Source organism: Ursus maritimus, unplaced genomic scaffold, assembly GCF_017311325.1.
Source record: "Ursus maritimus isolate PB19 unplaced genomic scaffold, ASM1731132v1 scaffold_10, whole genome shotgun sequence".
In the NCBI taxonomy this organism is placed as follows: domain Eukaryota; kingdom Metazoa; phylum Chordata; class Mammalia; order Carnivora; family Ursidae; genus Ursus; species Ursus maritimus.
Window position 1 is genome coordinate 35840551 of NW_024423344.1, and position 13393 is coordinate 35853943.

Sequence of the window (13393 nt, forward strand, 5' to 3'; positions counted from 1 at the left end):
TAATACTGCCTATGGTCTTGCCAGAGGGATCAAATCTGAGTCTGATCAAGCTTCCAAATCTAGCTGCCATTCTGCAGGAAATGAAACATAAGAAACAGGATTATGCAATCAGAAAAATCCAGACTCTCCTGGATAAAATAAAGAAATTGATGGGATCGTGAAGATTAAAAAGAAAAAAAATTTTAAAGACATTCCAAATTTTTAAACAGAATCATGAATAAATTATGGTGTCTGGTGATATACTTTTGGGTAATAAAACTATAAAGAAACTCAAGGAAGTGACTCCTATAAAAGTCAAGGTAGTGATTAGGAGTTCAAAAAAAAAAAAAAAAAAACAAAAGGGGGGAAGCGGTGGTTTCAGATGGACAGGGTAGATGAAGGGCTTTCTAGGGTGGCTAGCAAGGTTCCATTTATTGACATGGGTGGTGTTTCCCTTATGATAATTCATTAAGTTACATATTTGGTTTTGGTGTTTTCTAAAACTGTTCCAATTTATAATCAAAAGGTTTAAAAAAAAAAAAAAAAAGGCCTGGTTTCTAGTTCTAGCTGCAGAACATGGGGATGTCACTCCCTAGGCCTTCACTCATTCTCAAAATGTAGAGGTACCCTAAGATATATTCCAGACCTACTGTAAATAAACGACAAAAAGGTCTACTAAATGAGTATAATGAAACCATTCTTTACAAAAACCATGCCAGAAAATGACTTAACTCATGGAGAGTGATAGCACAGCTTTCCCAAGGGGGGGGGGGAGATTCACACAAAAAAATAAATAAAATTTAGCGTAACTATACAAGAAACAGTCAAAACTTAAGGTCGTCTAAATTTACTTTTGGACTATTTTTTCACATTTTGATGAAGCCCAAGGATAGAGTTCCCAGCTTACCTGGTCTATCCCTGGAAGGCTTTCTGATATTGAAAGGATTTGAAATAGTTCTGTATTACATTAAAGGTAAGAAGATTTACCAACCCTATTTTCTTCAAAGTGGGGGGAAACCATTATTCCACACCAGTTAGGAAATGGTAATAAGTCAGGGAAGCATGAAATTAGAAATTAATGCTTTTTGTACATCAAGATGATTACCCTATGAAGGATTTAAGTATGAACAGAACGTATTCTACTTAGGAATAATTAAGAACTGAAAGGCCGTGTCTTAGGCCCAAAGTAAATAAGGAGGGTTTTAAGTTTACAGCCACCAACTAGGAAGACAAATCAGTCCAATGAAGCTTTTAAACCAGGCATACTCTTTTCCTCCTTACAAATACCGATCAGGCATCCCTGCCCAAAACAGACCAGGTTCTTCCACCTGTTAGAGACAGAATCAGAAGAGAAGGTGAAGTGGCCAAACATCAGGATGTCTTAGTAGCTACAGTATACCACTTGAACACCCAGTTTTACCTAATGCTGAATTCTATCAACCCCTCATCTTTCGTTGAATTAATGTTACACTAGAAGATATCTAGTGATGAAGCTCATCCCGTACAGCCCAGTAGAGTTTTCATCCCTGATTATACACGAGAATCACCAGGAGAGCTTCACAAACTATAGGTGCCTGGGTCCTGCCTGCAGGAATTCTGACTTGTTAAACAGTAGGGCACAGACACGGATTTTTTTTTTTTTTAAGTTCTCCAGAAGATTCTAATGGGTATCAAGGTTGAGAGCCATCGTTGCTGTCCATTCTCTTTCCCCCCTCATTTCATGAATTACCTTTCCCCTTCGCTCACTGAAAGGCAACTACAGATACGTAGCATTTTTTTCACTTTCAAATATTCCTTCGGAACTGTTTCTTCTATCAAACGGTTCATTCCATAGGGCTATTTGCTCATCACTTTCATCTCCATCAAATCACATGCCTCTTTTTTTCTGGCACTTTCAAAGTTTTTACTATTTTTGCAGTTATTGGTCATGATAAGTTTAATTACATTTGCAAAATCTAAAAAGCACAAGCAGAGCAAATTATCTCAGACCAAGAAACAACTCAGTGAAAAAGATAAAAGCAACCTCAGATGATCTCCAATGCCACAATTGGTATAAGCATCAGGGACCACATCAGGTTCTAAAATTCTAGATTTTACCAAGAAACATTTTTCCGTATCTGGTGAATCTTTCTAAAGAAACATTTTTCTGTATCTGGTGAATCTTTTTAAAAATTGCTTTAAGAGGGGCGCCGGGGTGGCTCAGTCATTAAGCGTCTGCCTTCAGCTCAGGTCATGATCCTGGTATTCTGGGATCAAGCCCCGCATCAGGCTTCTCCACTGGAAGCCTGCTTCTTCCTCTCCCACTACCCCCGCTTGTGTTCCCTCTCTCGCTGGCTGTCTGTCAAATAAATAAATAAAATCTTAAAAAAAAAAAAATTGCTTTAAGAAAAGGCGTCTTTAAGGTGTTTTTGTTTTTTGGGGTTTTTTTAGGATTTTATTTGAGAGAGAGTGAGAGCATGCACCTGCCAGCAGAGGAAGTGTGAGTGGGGGCGCAGATGGAAAAGCAGGCTCCCCGCTGAGCAGGGAGCCCCATCCAGGGCTCAGTCCCAGGACGCTGAGACCATGACCTGAGCCAAAGGCAGATGCTTACCTCACTGAGCCACCCAGGTGCTCCTAAGGTTTTTAAAAGACCAAAAAATATACAATTCTAACTTGAACCCAATATAATTTCTTACTAGAAAAAAAAAAAATGATGAAAAGATGCCTGGTTTCTTCATTATCATCTCCGGCCTAAGCAAGAACACAGTGTAGTCATAGCGGCAGCATATTACCCACCACTGTGCTGCCCAGAAAGAACTCATAATGAAGCCAGATGAATTTGAGCTCTTGGAAGATCATTTTAATTGTACATAAATAAAACCTGTCCTGGGGCGCCTGGGTGGCACAGCGGTTAAGCATCTGCCTTCGGCTCAGGGCGTGATCCCGGCATTCTGGGATCGAGCCCCACATCAGGCTCCTCTGCTATGAGCCTGCTTCTTCCTCTCCCACTCCCCCTGCTTGTGTTCCCTCTCTCGCTGGCTGTCTCTATCTCTGTCGAATAAATAAATAAAATCTTTAAAAAAAATAATAAAAAAATAAAAATAAAAATAAAACCTGTCCTATACAGGCAGAAATGGAAATTAAAGTGCCAGTTAGATTATTAAGAAATACTCCTAACAAGAAATTGGTTCATTGCCCTGGGGCTCTGATATTTCCTCCGAGTCAGCAAGCAAGACCTGGAGACAAACAGACAAAATATTGTAAGCAAGGGCATTGTTGATAAATAGGTAAGCATCTAGTACCGAGTACCAGCCACAAATTTTTACTAAGCTTTAATGTTACAAGTGTGCCCAGATCAAATCCCTAACCTGAAATAGAAGGCAAAAAATAATCCATGTTAACCTAGCAAGAATGTATAAAACTGTCTGGTTCACCTAAGTTTCCAGAGGCTAAAATAGAAACCTTTAAGTAATAACAAGGATGAAAAGTGAGAGAAAACAAAAAGAACTTGATTTACCAGCAACTGACAATGTTTTCCAAAATTAACATATGAAAATGAACCCCCTCCCAAAAGACAGACTGAAAGGTATGAAAATGCCCCCACCATTAATGGAATTTTAATAAATCAGAGCTAAAAGAAATGGATTCCAGGTTTTCTACCTAGGGAAAAATACACAAATCTGAACATCACTAGTATTTTCCCAAAACAATTCTTTCTTGATCAGGATATGCCTAGAGGGGCGACACTGGACAAAGCCACCTCCTCCATGCTTGAACATCACGCCTTACTGGGCTAGGGCAAGAGGTACCGGTAACACCTTTCCAAATACACTGTACATACACATGTACACACACACACACACACACACACACACACACACACACGAGAACCTACAATCCTACATTTACAAACTCCAAGTAGATTCATTTTATCACATTGTTTAAAAAACTTGTCAGTCTTTCTACATGCCTTTTAAAGTTATGTTCTGTAATATCTGGTATTTATTCTTATTAAAGAAGTCTAAGCAAGAGCTACAGAAATACTTAAGGGTCAAAGAAGTATAGTCCAACACTAAGCAAATTCTTCCAAGAGATGCCTCAGAGAAGCCTTGCAGTCAGTTGTCTGTGGTCTCGAACGACTAAGAAAGAGAAAAGCTGAAAACAAAGTCCAAGGAGGCTAGCAGACTTCTGGGAGCAAAAAGATTAATTCTGCTTCTTTCCCCTTTTTTGGGGGGGGAGGGGGGCGGGCACCAAAAAAGAAAAAACTATTAACAGGAAATAAAAGATGGAGGTTCTAACGAAGCTGAGAAATGTGAAATTAGGCCTTACTGGTTATCAGCCCCCCTAAAACTCAGCTCTACTTGCACAGGTGTGATACAGCTCCTGGGGACATACAGATGGAGGGAGGGACAGAGGAAGGTCAGGGAGCAGGGAGCCTACAGGAATTTTTTTGATTCCAAGCTAATGCGTTCAGAAGGAACTAGAAGTATACATTTTGAAGAGAAATTTCTCGAGCCTTTTATCCACACCTAATGGTGCACCCAAAAGACAAGACTACACGCTGACAGGTAGCAGTCCAGCTGTCATCTGTAGAGAAGTAAACTGTCAGGGCTGTCTCATCATCTGGTATTTAAGACTAAGTTGAGGAGGGACACCTGGGTGGCTCAGATGGCGAAGCATCTGCCTTCTGCTCAGGTCATGATCCCAGGGTCCTGAGATGGAGTGTGGCATGGCGCTCCCTGCTCAGCGGGGAGCCTGCTTCTCCCCCACCCCGGCCGCCTGCCGCTCCCTCGCTTGTGCTCGCTTGCGCTCTTTCTGTGTCAAATAAATAAAAATCTTTAAAAATAAATAAATTTATATATATAAAAGTTGGGTGGGGGAGTCAACTTCAAAAGCACCGATAAGCAAATGCTCAAGTCCACTACTTGCTTCCTGGAGGCAAAGGTGTTACATTCCACCCCCTCCCTCCCTCTCACACCCCTGAGCTGCTCTTTCCTTAGGGGGATTTGCATTCATTTCCGGGGCTGTGGGTGTTGACCTCTCAGGATTCCTCCAGGTTTGTATTGCCACGGATTACCGTGAAAAAGCCAAAAACTGAAAACAGTACTTAGAAGATTCTTTCTTGGGGTGCCTGGGTGGCAGAGCGGTTAAGCGTCTGCCTTTGGCTCAGGGCGTGATCCTGGCGTTATGGGATCGAGCCCCACATCAGGCTCTTCCGCTATGAATCTGCTTCTTCCTCTCCCATTCCCCCTGCTTGTGTTCCCTCTCTCGCTGGCTGTCTCTATATCTGTCAAATAAATAAATAAAATCTTGAAAAAAAAAAAAAAAGAAGATTCTTTCTTAACAGATGGCACAAGTAGAGTGAATTTTTTATTTTTACGATTTCTTTGTGATGGGGGTAGAGGAAGGGAGGTATCTTATTGACCTAAATCCTTCTCTCTGCAGGTATCCTTTTTAACACATTTTTTTCAGTTGTTTTTAAAGTAACCCAGGGCTTCCTGAGACTTTCTCTTTGCCCAGACATCATATACCCAGAGCCAGTTCACCCTGAATACAACTCAACACAGACATCAACACGGGTATCACAGACACAGGGTAGGATACACCAGCACCAAGAAAAGAAAGATTTGGTAAAGGCAGCACGTCAATTAGGATTTATCTCCAAAGCCTAGTTTGTCTCCTCAAAGCACAAGAGTCCTGACAACAAAATCATCATTTAACATTATCTGCAGGAGTACTTTAAGAATTTTAAGGGGAGAAATAACTAAACCACAATGAAGAATGAGAACAACACTCAAAGCCTAGGTAAGCATGACTAAATACATTTACGGGGCAGATTTTATTAAATTATAGTTCCCTTCCATTTAGAAAATAAGAAAAATTTTTATGCAATTTGTGGCTTTAGAGTTCCTCTGTGTTCAGTTTCAGAATTTTCTTCTTACATTTTTTTGGCAACTATGGATTCTCTTCCATTTGGACAATCCTGTTACAACTTCATTTCAAGGTCCTTACCCCTTACTGCAGAATACTTACCATCCACCTAGTAATCAAGTAAAAGTCAAGGCTATTCATTCTTTCTGAAAGAAGTTTTCTTCAATAAACCTGCTACTGAACATCTGAGGCAAGTCATCTGCCAAGGAATGGCCACTTGGCCTTGTAGTACCCACTCTCACGTATGCTGAGTATACTTGATGAGGGGAGTAATTTCCAAAGTGAATTAGAGATAGAGAGGCTGCATAAGCAAAAGGCTATCGGGACTGTCCAGCCAGACGTGCACGACAGCAAAGCAAAATCCCAACTTCAAGTAGTTTAAATAAGAACATGATGGAAGAATCTGGAGGCAGGATTGTACGAGGTCAGAGCAGCAGCTCTGAAGTCACATGCCGAGCATCCTACACCCTTTCACAACCATGTCAAGTAACAGGAAAAATAGTGGCTTTCTGCTCTGAATCTTTTTATGAGGGAGGGAAGCCTTCCTTGGAAGCCCACAGCAGACGGTACCGGCCAGACCTGGATCACATACCCAGGCCGTAGGAAGTTGGAAAAATGCAATTCTGGCATTTTCAGCCTCTAAAAAAAAGTTTTAAAAAAAAAAAAAAAAAAAAAAAAAGTTAATAATCTTTTCTAACTGAAAAAATTCAGCGTTACTATTTGCCTACCTAAACAAAATTAAAGTCTGAGAAATAACCTAGCTTGATTGAGGATTTGTTTCACCCCCTGCTATTCCAAAAACCAAGCTTAGCTACTTTAGGGCTGGTCTGAGGCTTACTATTTCTAAAGCATTTTCAAATTATCAACTGTAGACATCAGTGCTATTTTCAAAAATATTAATGCTTCCCCACAAAAATAATCTCAAAGCAAAGTCTAAGGCTAAATTTGTAACAAAAGTTTATCTGACACAAACACCCCCATGCTCCCTAGAACAGCCCATCTATGAATTTCCTCAGAGCAGCCTTTCTGGTACTCATTAACCTCAATACACTGGTATGACAAAGTCAGTATCTGAGAGTTAATGTGTTTCTACTTCCAGAGCAAAAATAGATGACTGGTCAGCTTGAACTTTCTACAATGTTAACCATCTGACACATTATTCAGCACTCTCCTAAGAAAAGCCATGATCCTCCACACACTAATTAAATGAGTGAATGTTTTAATCATACTTTAGATAACTAATCTATTTCAATCCTGATAATCTAATTATCTAATTCTAGTAAATAGATTCCAACCTCAGTCCAAAACGATTAGAGGATTAAAGTTTAAAATCAGTGAATGCAAACTGAAAGAGATCCACTCTAATGAAGTTCAAAGCAGTTTGTTCTATTTAAAAGTCTGTTTATTATCTGAAATTCAAGAATTAAAATGCACAATTATGCCAACATTTTCTAAACCAGTTCTAACTAATGCAGTATCTCTTGTAATCTTATTAAGTGAATTCATGCTCATTGGATTTAAAATTCCCTAACAGGGGAGTCATCCCTGAATACTCCATGCAAAGGTTACCTCAGAGGGAGGGGGTGGGGAGACAGGTAAAATAGATAAAGGGAATTAAGAGCACACTTATCTGTGATGAACACTGAGTAATGCTGAGAATTAGTGAATCCTATTGTACATGTGAAACTAACGTAACAATGCATGTTAACTATACTTCAATAAAAAAGGAAAACAAATGTACCATCTCCATTCCCATGTTTTTTCCCCATCACATTTCACATATGTTTGTTACATGTGTCCTACATCGCTCCATAAGACACAATGATTGACTGTCTTGGTGCTCCAACTCCATTGCCTATAACATTGCCTGATACACAGACACTTAATAAATGTGATGTAGACTCACTAATGGTCAATTTGTATTTTTAAAAATATAAGTCAATGTCCATCAGTAATTACGGTATAATGATTTCAACAGCAAGAACAAACCAACCACAAAGAAAAAATAAGAAACTAGCAATTGCTAACAACCACCACTGCTACCCCAAGAGGCAGCCACCAGTTATAAAATCTGTTATGTTCCACTCATGGAATAAACAATTAAATTCTTTCTTTTTTTAAATACTTATTTGAGAGAGAGATAGAGCACAAACTGGGGGGGAGGGGGTGGATGCACGGAGGGAAGAAGCAGCAGGCTCCCCACTGAGCAGGGAGCCCATGGCGCTTGATCCCAAGACCCCGGGATCATGACCTGAGCCGAAGGCAGACACTTAACCAACTGAGCCACCCAGGTGCCCCATGAACAATTAAATTGTAACAATAAGCCTATGCTACAGATATTAGTCCCATCTTATGGATGGGACATTGAGAATCAGGTAAAATAAGATGCCCAATATCAAAGGGATGATAAGTCGATCCACAACACAAGTGCTCTGACCCCTAAGTTCCTAACGCTCACATGTGATATCCAGGTAGCATTAAGGGGCAAAAAGCAATAGCAGGATACAATGCCCACCTACACGAGGAGCCAGGAAAAGTACAGCACTCGGTGATTTCTACAACTCAACATCAAGCTGCCGAACACGAGGCGCGTTTAAAAATTAAACATCATTTGAGTCTGTCTTCCAAAAGGAAAGCCTCCAAGTCACTGACTGGTCTAGTAGATAAATGGAGCTTAAGTGTAAGTAACTTATATTCTCGTAACCTGGCCTTTAGTTAAAGTATCCAGTGAAAACTGCAGTGTGTTATTTTTCTCCAACCCAATTCTACTTTAAATTCAGCCAAAATCATGTTCCACTGTCTTTCTGATTGCTTCTTCATTAGCTCCCGCTTTGTAGATCTCATCCAATCCATCAATTCAATTTCTATATGACTGGTCAAGCTCATTTGTTGTCCCATGAAATAAATGTAATGGATTCTGTGTGCCAGTCACGGTTTCTTAGACATTTACTCATTACTTCCACCCACATATTTCATGTTTCCTTGAAAAACTGGCAGCTACGTGGAAGCTTAATGCTCCTTTCAACGTCTACATTTATAATTTGTTACAAGATAATTTTATCCGTAGGGAAACTCACATTAAAGATATGCCCCTCAGCCACTATTAAGTGAACTGATTTAGGTAGTTAGAGTAAAATCAGTCTTACTTTTCTGTAATACAAATATTATCCCAATTTATAAGTGACATCAGAGATCAATAGCCATTTAATCCACTAACAAGGAAAGAAGTCTTAGAGGAAACCAACCCAGTCTGTGTTCCTCATCAATGTTCGGGGCTAAAAAGCAAAAGCAGTTTTAGAATGTATGAGAAATATTTTTAAGTTAAATAAACATCCTACTAGTGGCCTTTATACATTCAAAAGCCCTGTGATTCCCGCTGCCCAAAAACTTAAGCGCTTCGTTAGACAAATGCGTTGTTTTCCACACTATAACATGGTTCAGCAGTATTTTTCAGCTTGACAGTTTTACTTACTGTCTTGGAAGCAGTATTAATGTACTGCATCACCATTTCTTTTTTGATGCTGAAGTCCTTTTCCCGCAATGGTGCCTTCTTATCTTCATTTAAATTCATATCTTCCTGGAAAACACAATTAAAAAGCCTCATTTTAGAATCTAAGTAGAGCAGCAATTCTACATACCCTAGGAATGGGGGGCGGGGGGAAAGATCAATAATTTGTGACTAAAGCAGCATTAATTGTTTTGGAATGATTTACGTGTAGTTCTGCCTGGAGAAAAGCAAGAGCAGGAGATACAGACAAAAACATGTTCTAGATCATTTTAACAGGTACAACACTTACCAGAAAATCTTCTCAAATTGACAGCAGGCTAGCAAAATTACATTCTCATCACTACAGATAATTAGACTGATTAGGTTTCTACCTTTATAAGGTCATCCAGATTCACAGTTTAAATACACACATACACACACACACACACACACACACAATAGGTTGTTGTTGTTGTCATTGTTTTAAACAACAGCTGTACCTGAAGCTATCCTGCACTATTTCCAGAAGAGCTGCTCCATGTACCATAAAAATTTTAAAAAGGTAAATAAGCCAACCACTTTCCAGATTGTGTAGTTACAAGCTCATAGGATCAAATACCTGGTATAGATCCTAGCAAAAGGCAAAGCATTCTATAGTTATTTCTTCTCTACCAGTATCAAAAATATCCATTAACTACTTAGATTGTGTATTCTAAATCACCTAAAAGTTGCATTCCTAAAAAGAGGTACCACCCAAAAATCTAATATCTCTCAACAGCACCCATCAAAATAAAGGTTTAAGTAACCTAGATCTTGCTACAGGTCTCATTCTAACTAAATTGACTAAACGTGACACAAGTCAAGAATATCCACTTAAATGTGGGAATTGCTACCAGTTCAGTTGCTTTATTTAGAGGCTGCTCTGGAGCCTTCCGGGTTGGAGGGGGGGCGGGGGGAGACACCAAAATAACTAAAGAAGAAGGGCAGCTCAAATGGATTTCCTCCAGATAGTAGCCCTTGATCATTTGGCATATGCAGTATAACGCACCTGAATGTATATCAACTCCATATCCACTCAGAAACAGGTGTATAAAAATCGGAACTTTGGATCACCTGTGGAGCCCAGCAGGTTAAATTTATTCTAAGTTTTATAAGAGTGCTGCAATTCATCGGACACTGTAGTTTATGCCTTTAGCTGACTCAGGGTTTGGCTACTAATCCTTTCAAGCACCTAAAAGTCAAAATCTCCTTCATTTCACCTTGATATAAATATTTAAGATCTTAGAAATTGTTCCACTTGGGCACTAATAAAAGGTAGTAATTAATAATGTCACTCCTGGCTGTTCAGGTTAGAAATATTCTATTATGTGAATAATGGTTTATTTTGTCCCCCTCCCCCATTTTTTATTTTTTCTTTAAGCCAGGGATTCTCAATAGGCCTTCACACCACTTAGGATTTTAAAAATGTCTTGGGATATTCTGGTCATCAATGACTGAGAAGATGCTACCAGCATTTATTAAGGTGTGCCAGACATTCTTCAACATCTGGGCTAATCCTATACAATAAGAAACTGTCCTGTGTCCTACATAGAGATGCACAACTCCTTTAAAAAAAAAAAAAAAAGTAACCTCGAAGCCTTGACAGATTCAATAGAACTAAATGTAAAATAGAATATGTAAATTGTTACTGATTAAATACTTTGCATTGTGTGGTTTTCATATACATTGATTTTTCTAAGAATTCAACTACTCTGCAAGTTATAGTTACACTGAGTTTTTTGTTTTTGTTTTAAATAAGCTTTACCATCAGTCGTGCTCTATTTTTGAAATGTGGGTATCCCAGGACAACACGGGCTGGGGTACCCACGTCACTGCAGCAGCACAGCTATGTCGACCTGCACCATAGCTGTTACACTCACATGACACAAAGACTCAAGAATGACTTTACTGTACCTTCCTGAGCAGTCACGGCCAACTGCTCATATTGAAATGCATGTGGTCGTATTATTCAGTACAATAAGGCATTAAATGGATTTTTTAAATTATGAACGTAGATAGCTTATATTACCTGTAGAGAATTTCACTGGAAGAAAGTAATGGGGATGTTACGGAGAAAGTAATGTTGTAAAAGTAGTTGTTCTAAAAAGGCGAGGGATCTAAGAGTATGGAGAACCTCTGTATTAAATTATTCGCTGTATTTTTATTTTCTGTCCAATGGGCAAACATGACCCAGCCTCTTTAACCAGCAAATTAAAATATGTAGTAATTATAGATTATGAAAAAACAAACAAACTAGAAAGTCTACTGCTTTCTTTTTGAAAAAGTATATTCAAGATGACAGGAACTCATACACAACAGTGGTATATTTGGAATTAAGAAAGAAACCCAAAGTTCGCCCAACCTCTTTCCTCTGCCTTATCCCACCTCTCTTGTCTAAATATAGCACTTGGTTCATGAGAGTACCAGTTTAAAAGCAAAGAGGAAACAAGAAGAAAGGACACTAAGAAGTTTGGAATCAGCTACGCAGTACCATGGACACTTCTCATTAGGCATGTAACTCACAGGTGGTCATTCTCTATATGGCCAGAAAGAAATGGCACTGGAAAAAGAAATTCTGCCATTTACAGAAGGAAAAAAGGAAATACGGGAGCAATGAAAATGAAAAATATGTTTTTGTGTATAAGAAGTACAGCATCTGTAAAATAGATGATTTTTATCTCTACAAAGATAAAGACTGAAAGAAGAAAGCCCTATTGGGTTGGGAAATGTATTAGAAGCGTTTTCCAAAACAAATGCACATCTATGTTACAGGGTTTCTTCCACTCTTTATAGGTTTTTCTAGTTAATCTAGGAATTAAGTTGCCATGAGGCAGATTAATGGGAGAAAATCAAATTTAATTCATACATACAAGAACCCCATATACGTGAAAGATTTCAACACAGAAAGGTAAAATGAGGCTTATATACCACACTGAGCTAAGGAATGGGGCAGGAGCCCAGGGTTTCAAAGGGAAGGAGGGCTATTCACAGGGCAGTAAGAGAAGTTTGATAATTAGATATTTGTCCTCACATACGGATGGGTCACTCAGATAAAATTCCTCTCTCATAATAACTCTCTGGGAAAGGCTCCCAATTTAGATGCTTCTAGGTGATTCAGAGAGGGACAAACAGTTTCTCTTGAGCCCACAGGGTCTCAATTGCCTTCAGCTCTAACAGTGCACATACCAAAGTGGCACATTCTGGGGAGACTTGCTCTGAACCCCTTCAGTGTTCTTATGTTTAATTCCAGAGCAGCTAAGCTGAGCAGCTCTGAAGGCTCTCCAAGAAACTGGAGTGGGGGAGTGGGGATCAGGAGCCTAGCATCTTCATCTAATAACCCCTGCCTTAGGAGAAAACTTTCAGTGTGAGAATTTAAGTATCACATTGTCTAAACTCCATGAATTACAGAACAGAAAATACAGGCTCACAGAAATCAGATACCTTATCAGGGCTAGCTGCCTATTTGAAACTCGAGAAACTGGAGCCCAGGCTCCCAGTCTAGTGCAGTTTCCAGGTAGTTATAATAAGTCCCTTGAAAGCAAGTCATCAATTTTTATGTTACTCAGTTTACATCTGCTCAAAATGATCATATAGTAGCTCTACTGTCTTAGGTCAGGTTCCCTAGAGGTAGAGTATGAGACAGCGATTCTGGTGCAGAAGACTAATGGAGGGGATGCACTCAGGACAGGGAATGGAAAAAAGCAAGACAGAGCAGGGGAAAGAGACCTCTGAAAATGTTGCCTCAGCTGGAATCTTGCTTCAGCCCGAATTGCACTGCTGTCGGTACTACCTAGAGAGAAAGTGCACTTGAACAACTCCCAATCAGCCAGCCAGTTAGCTACAGGATCCTAGTTCCCAGAGACCAAATCTCTGGAGAGGGCAGCTGTGAGCCACTAGGAACCAATACGTATCACCTGGGGTTTGCGTGCACCAGCCTGGTAAAGGGGGTCTTATAGGGGCACCAACAGCACCCACTAC

General features: G+C 39.6%; 1 protein-coding gene across 3 annotated transcripts in view; it reads right to left on the bottom strand.

Moving 5' to 3' along the window:
• DIAPH3 (diaphanous related formin 3) overlaps positions 1-13393 on the bottom strand; it is a 475864-nt gene that overhangs the window by 395960 nt on the left and 66511 nt on the right. For all 3 annotated transcript variants that reach the window (XM_040623366.1, XM_040623355.1, XM_040623377.1), the window contains one exon: positions 9362-9466. In XM_040623366.1, the coding sequence (XP_040479300.1) occupies positions 9362-9466 (105 nt within the window). The remainder of the gene's footprint in view (positions 1-9361; positions 9467-13393) is intronic.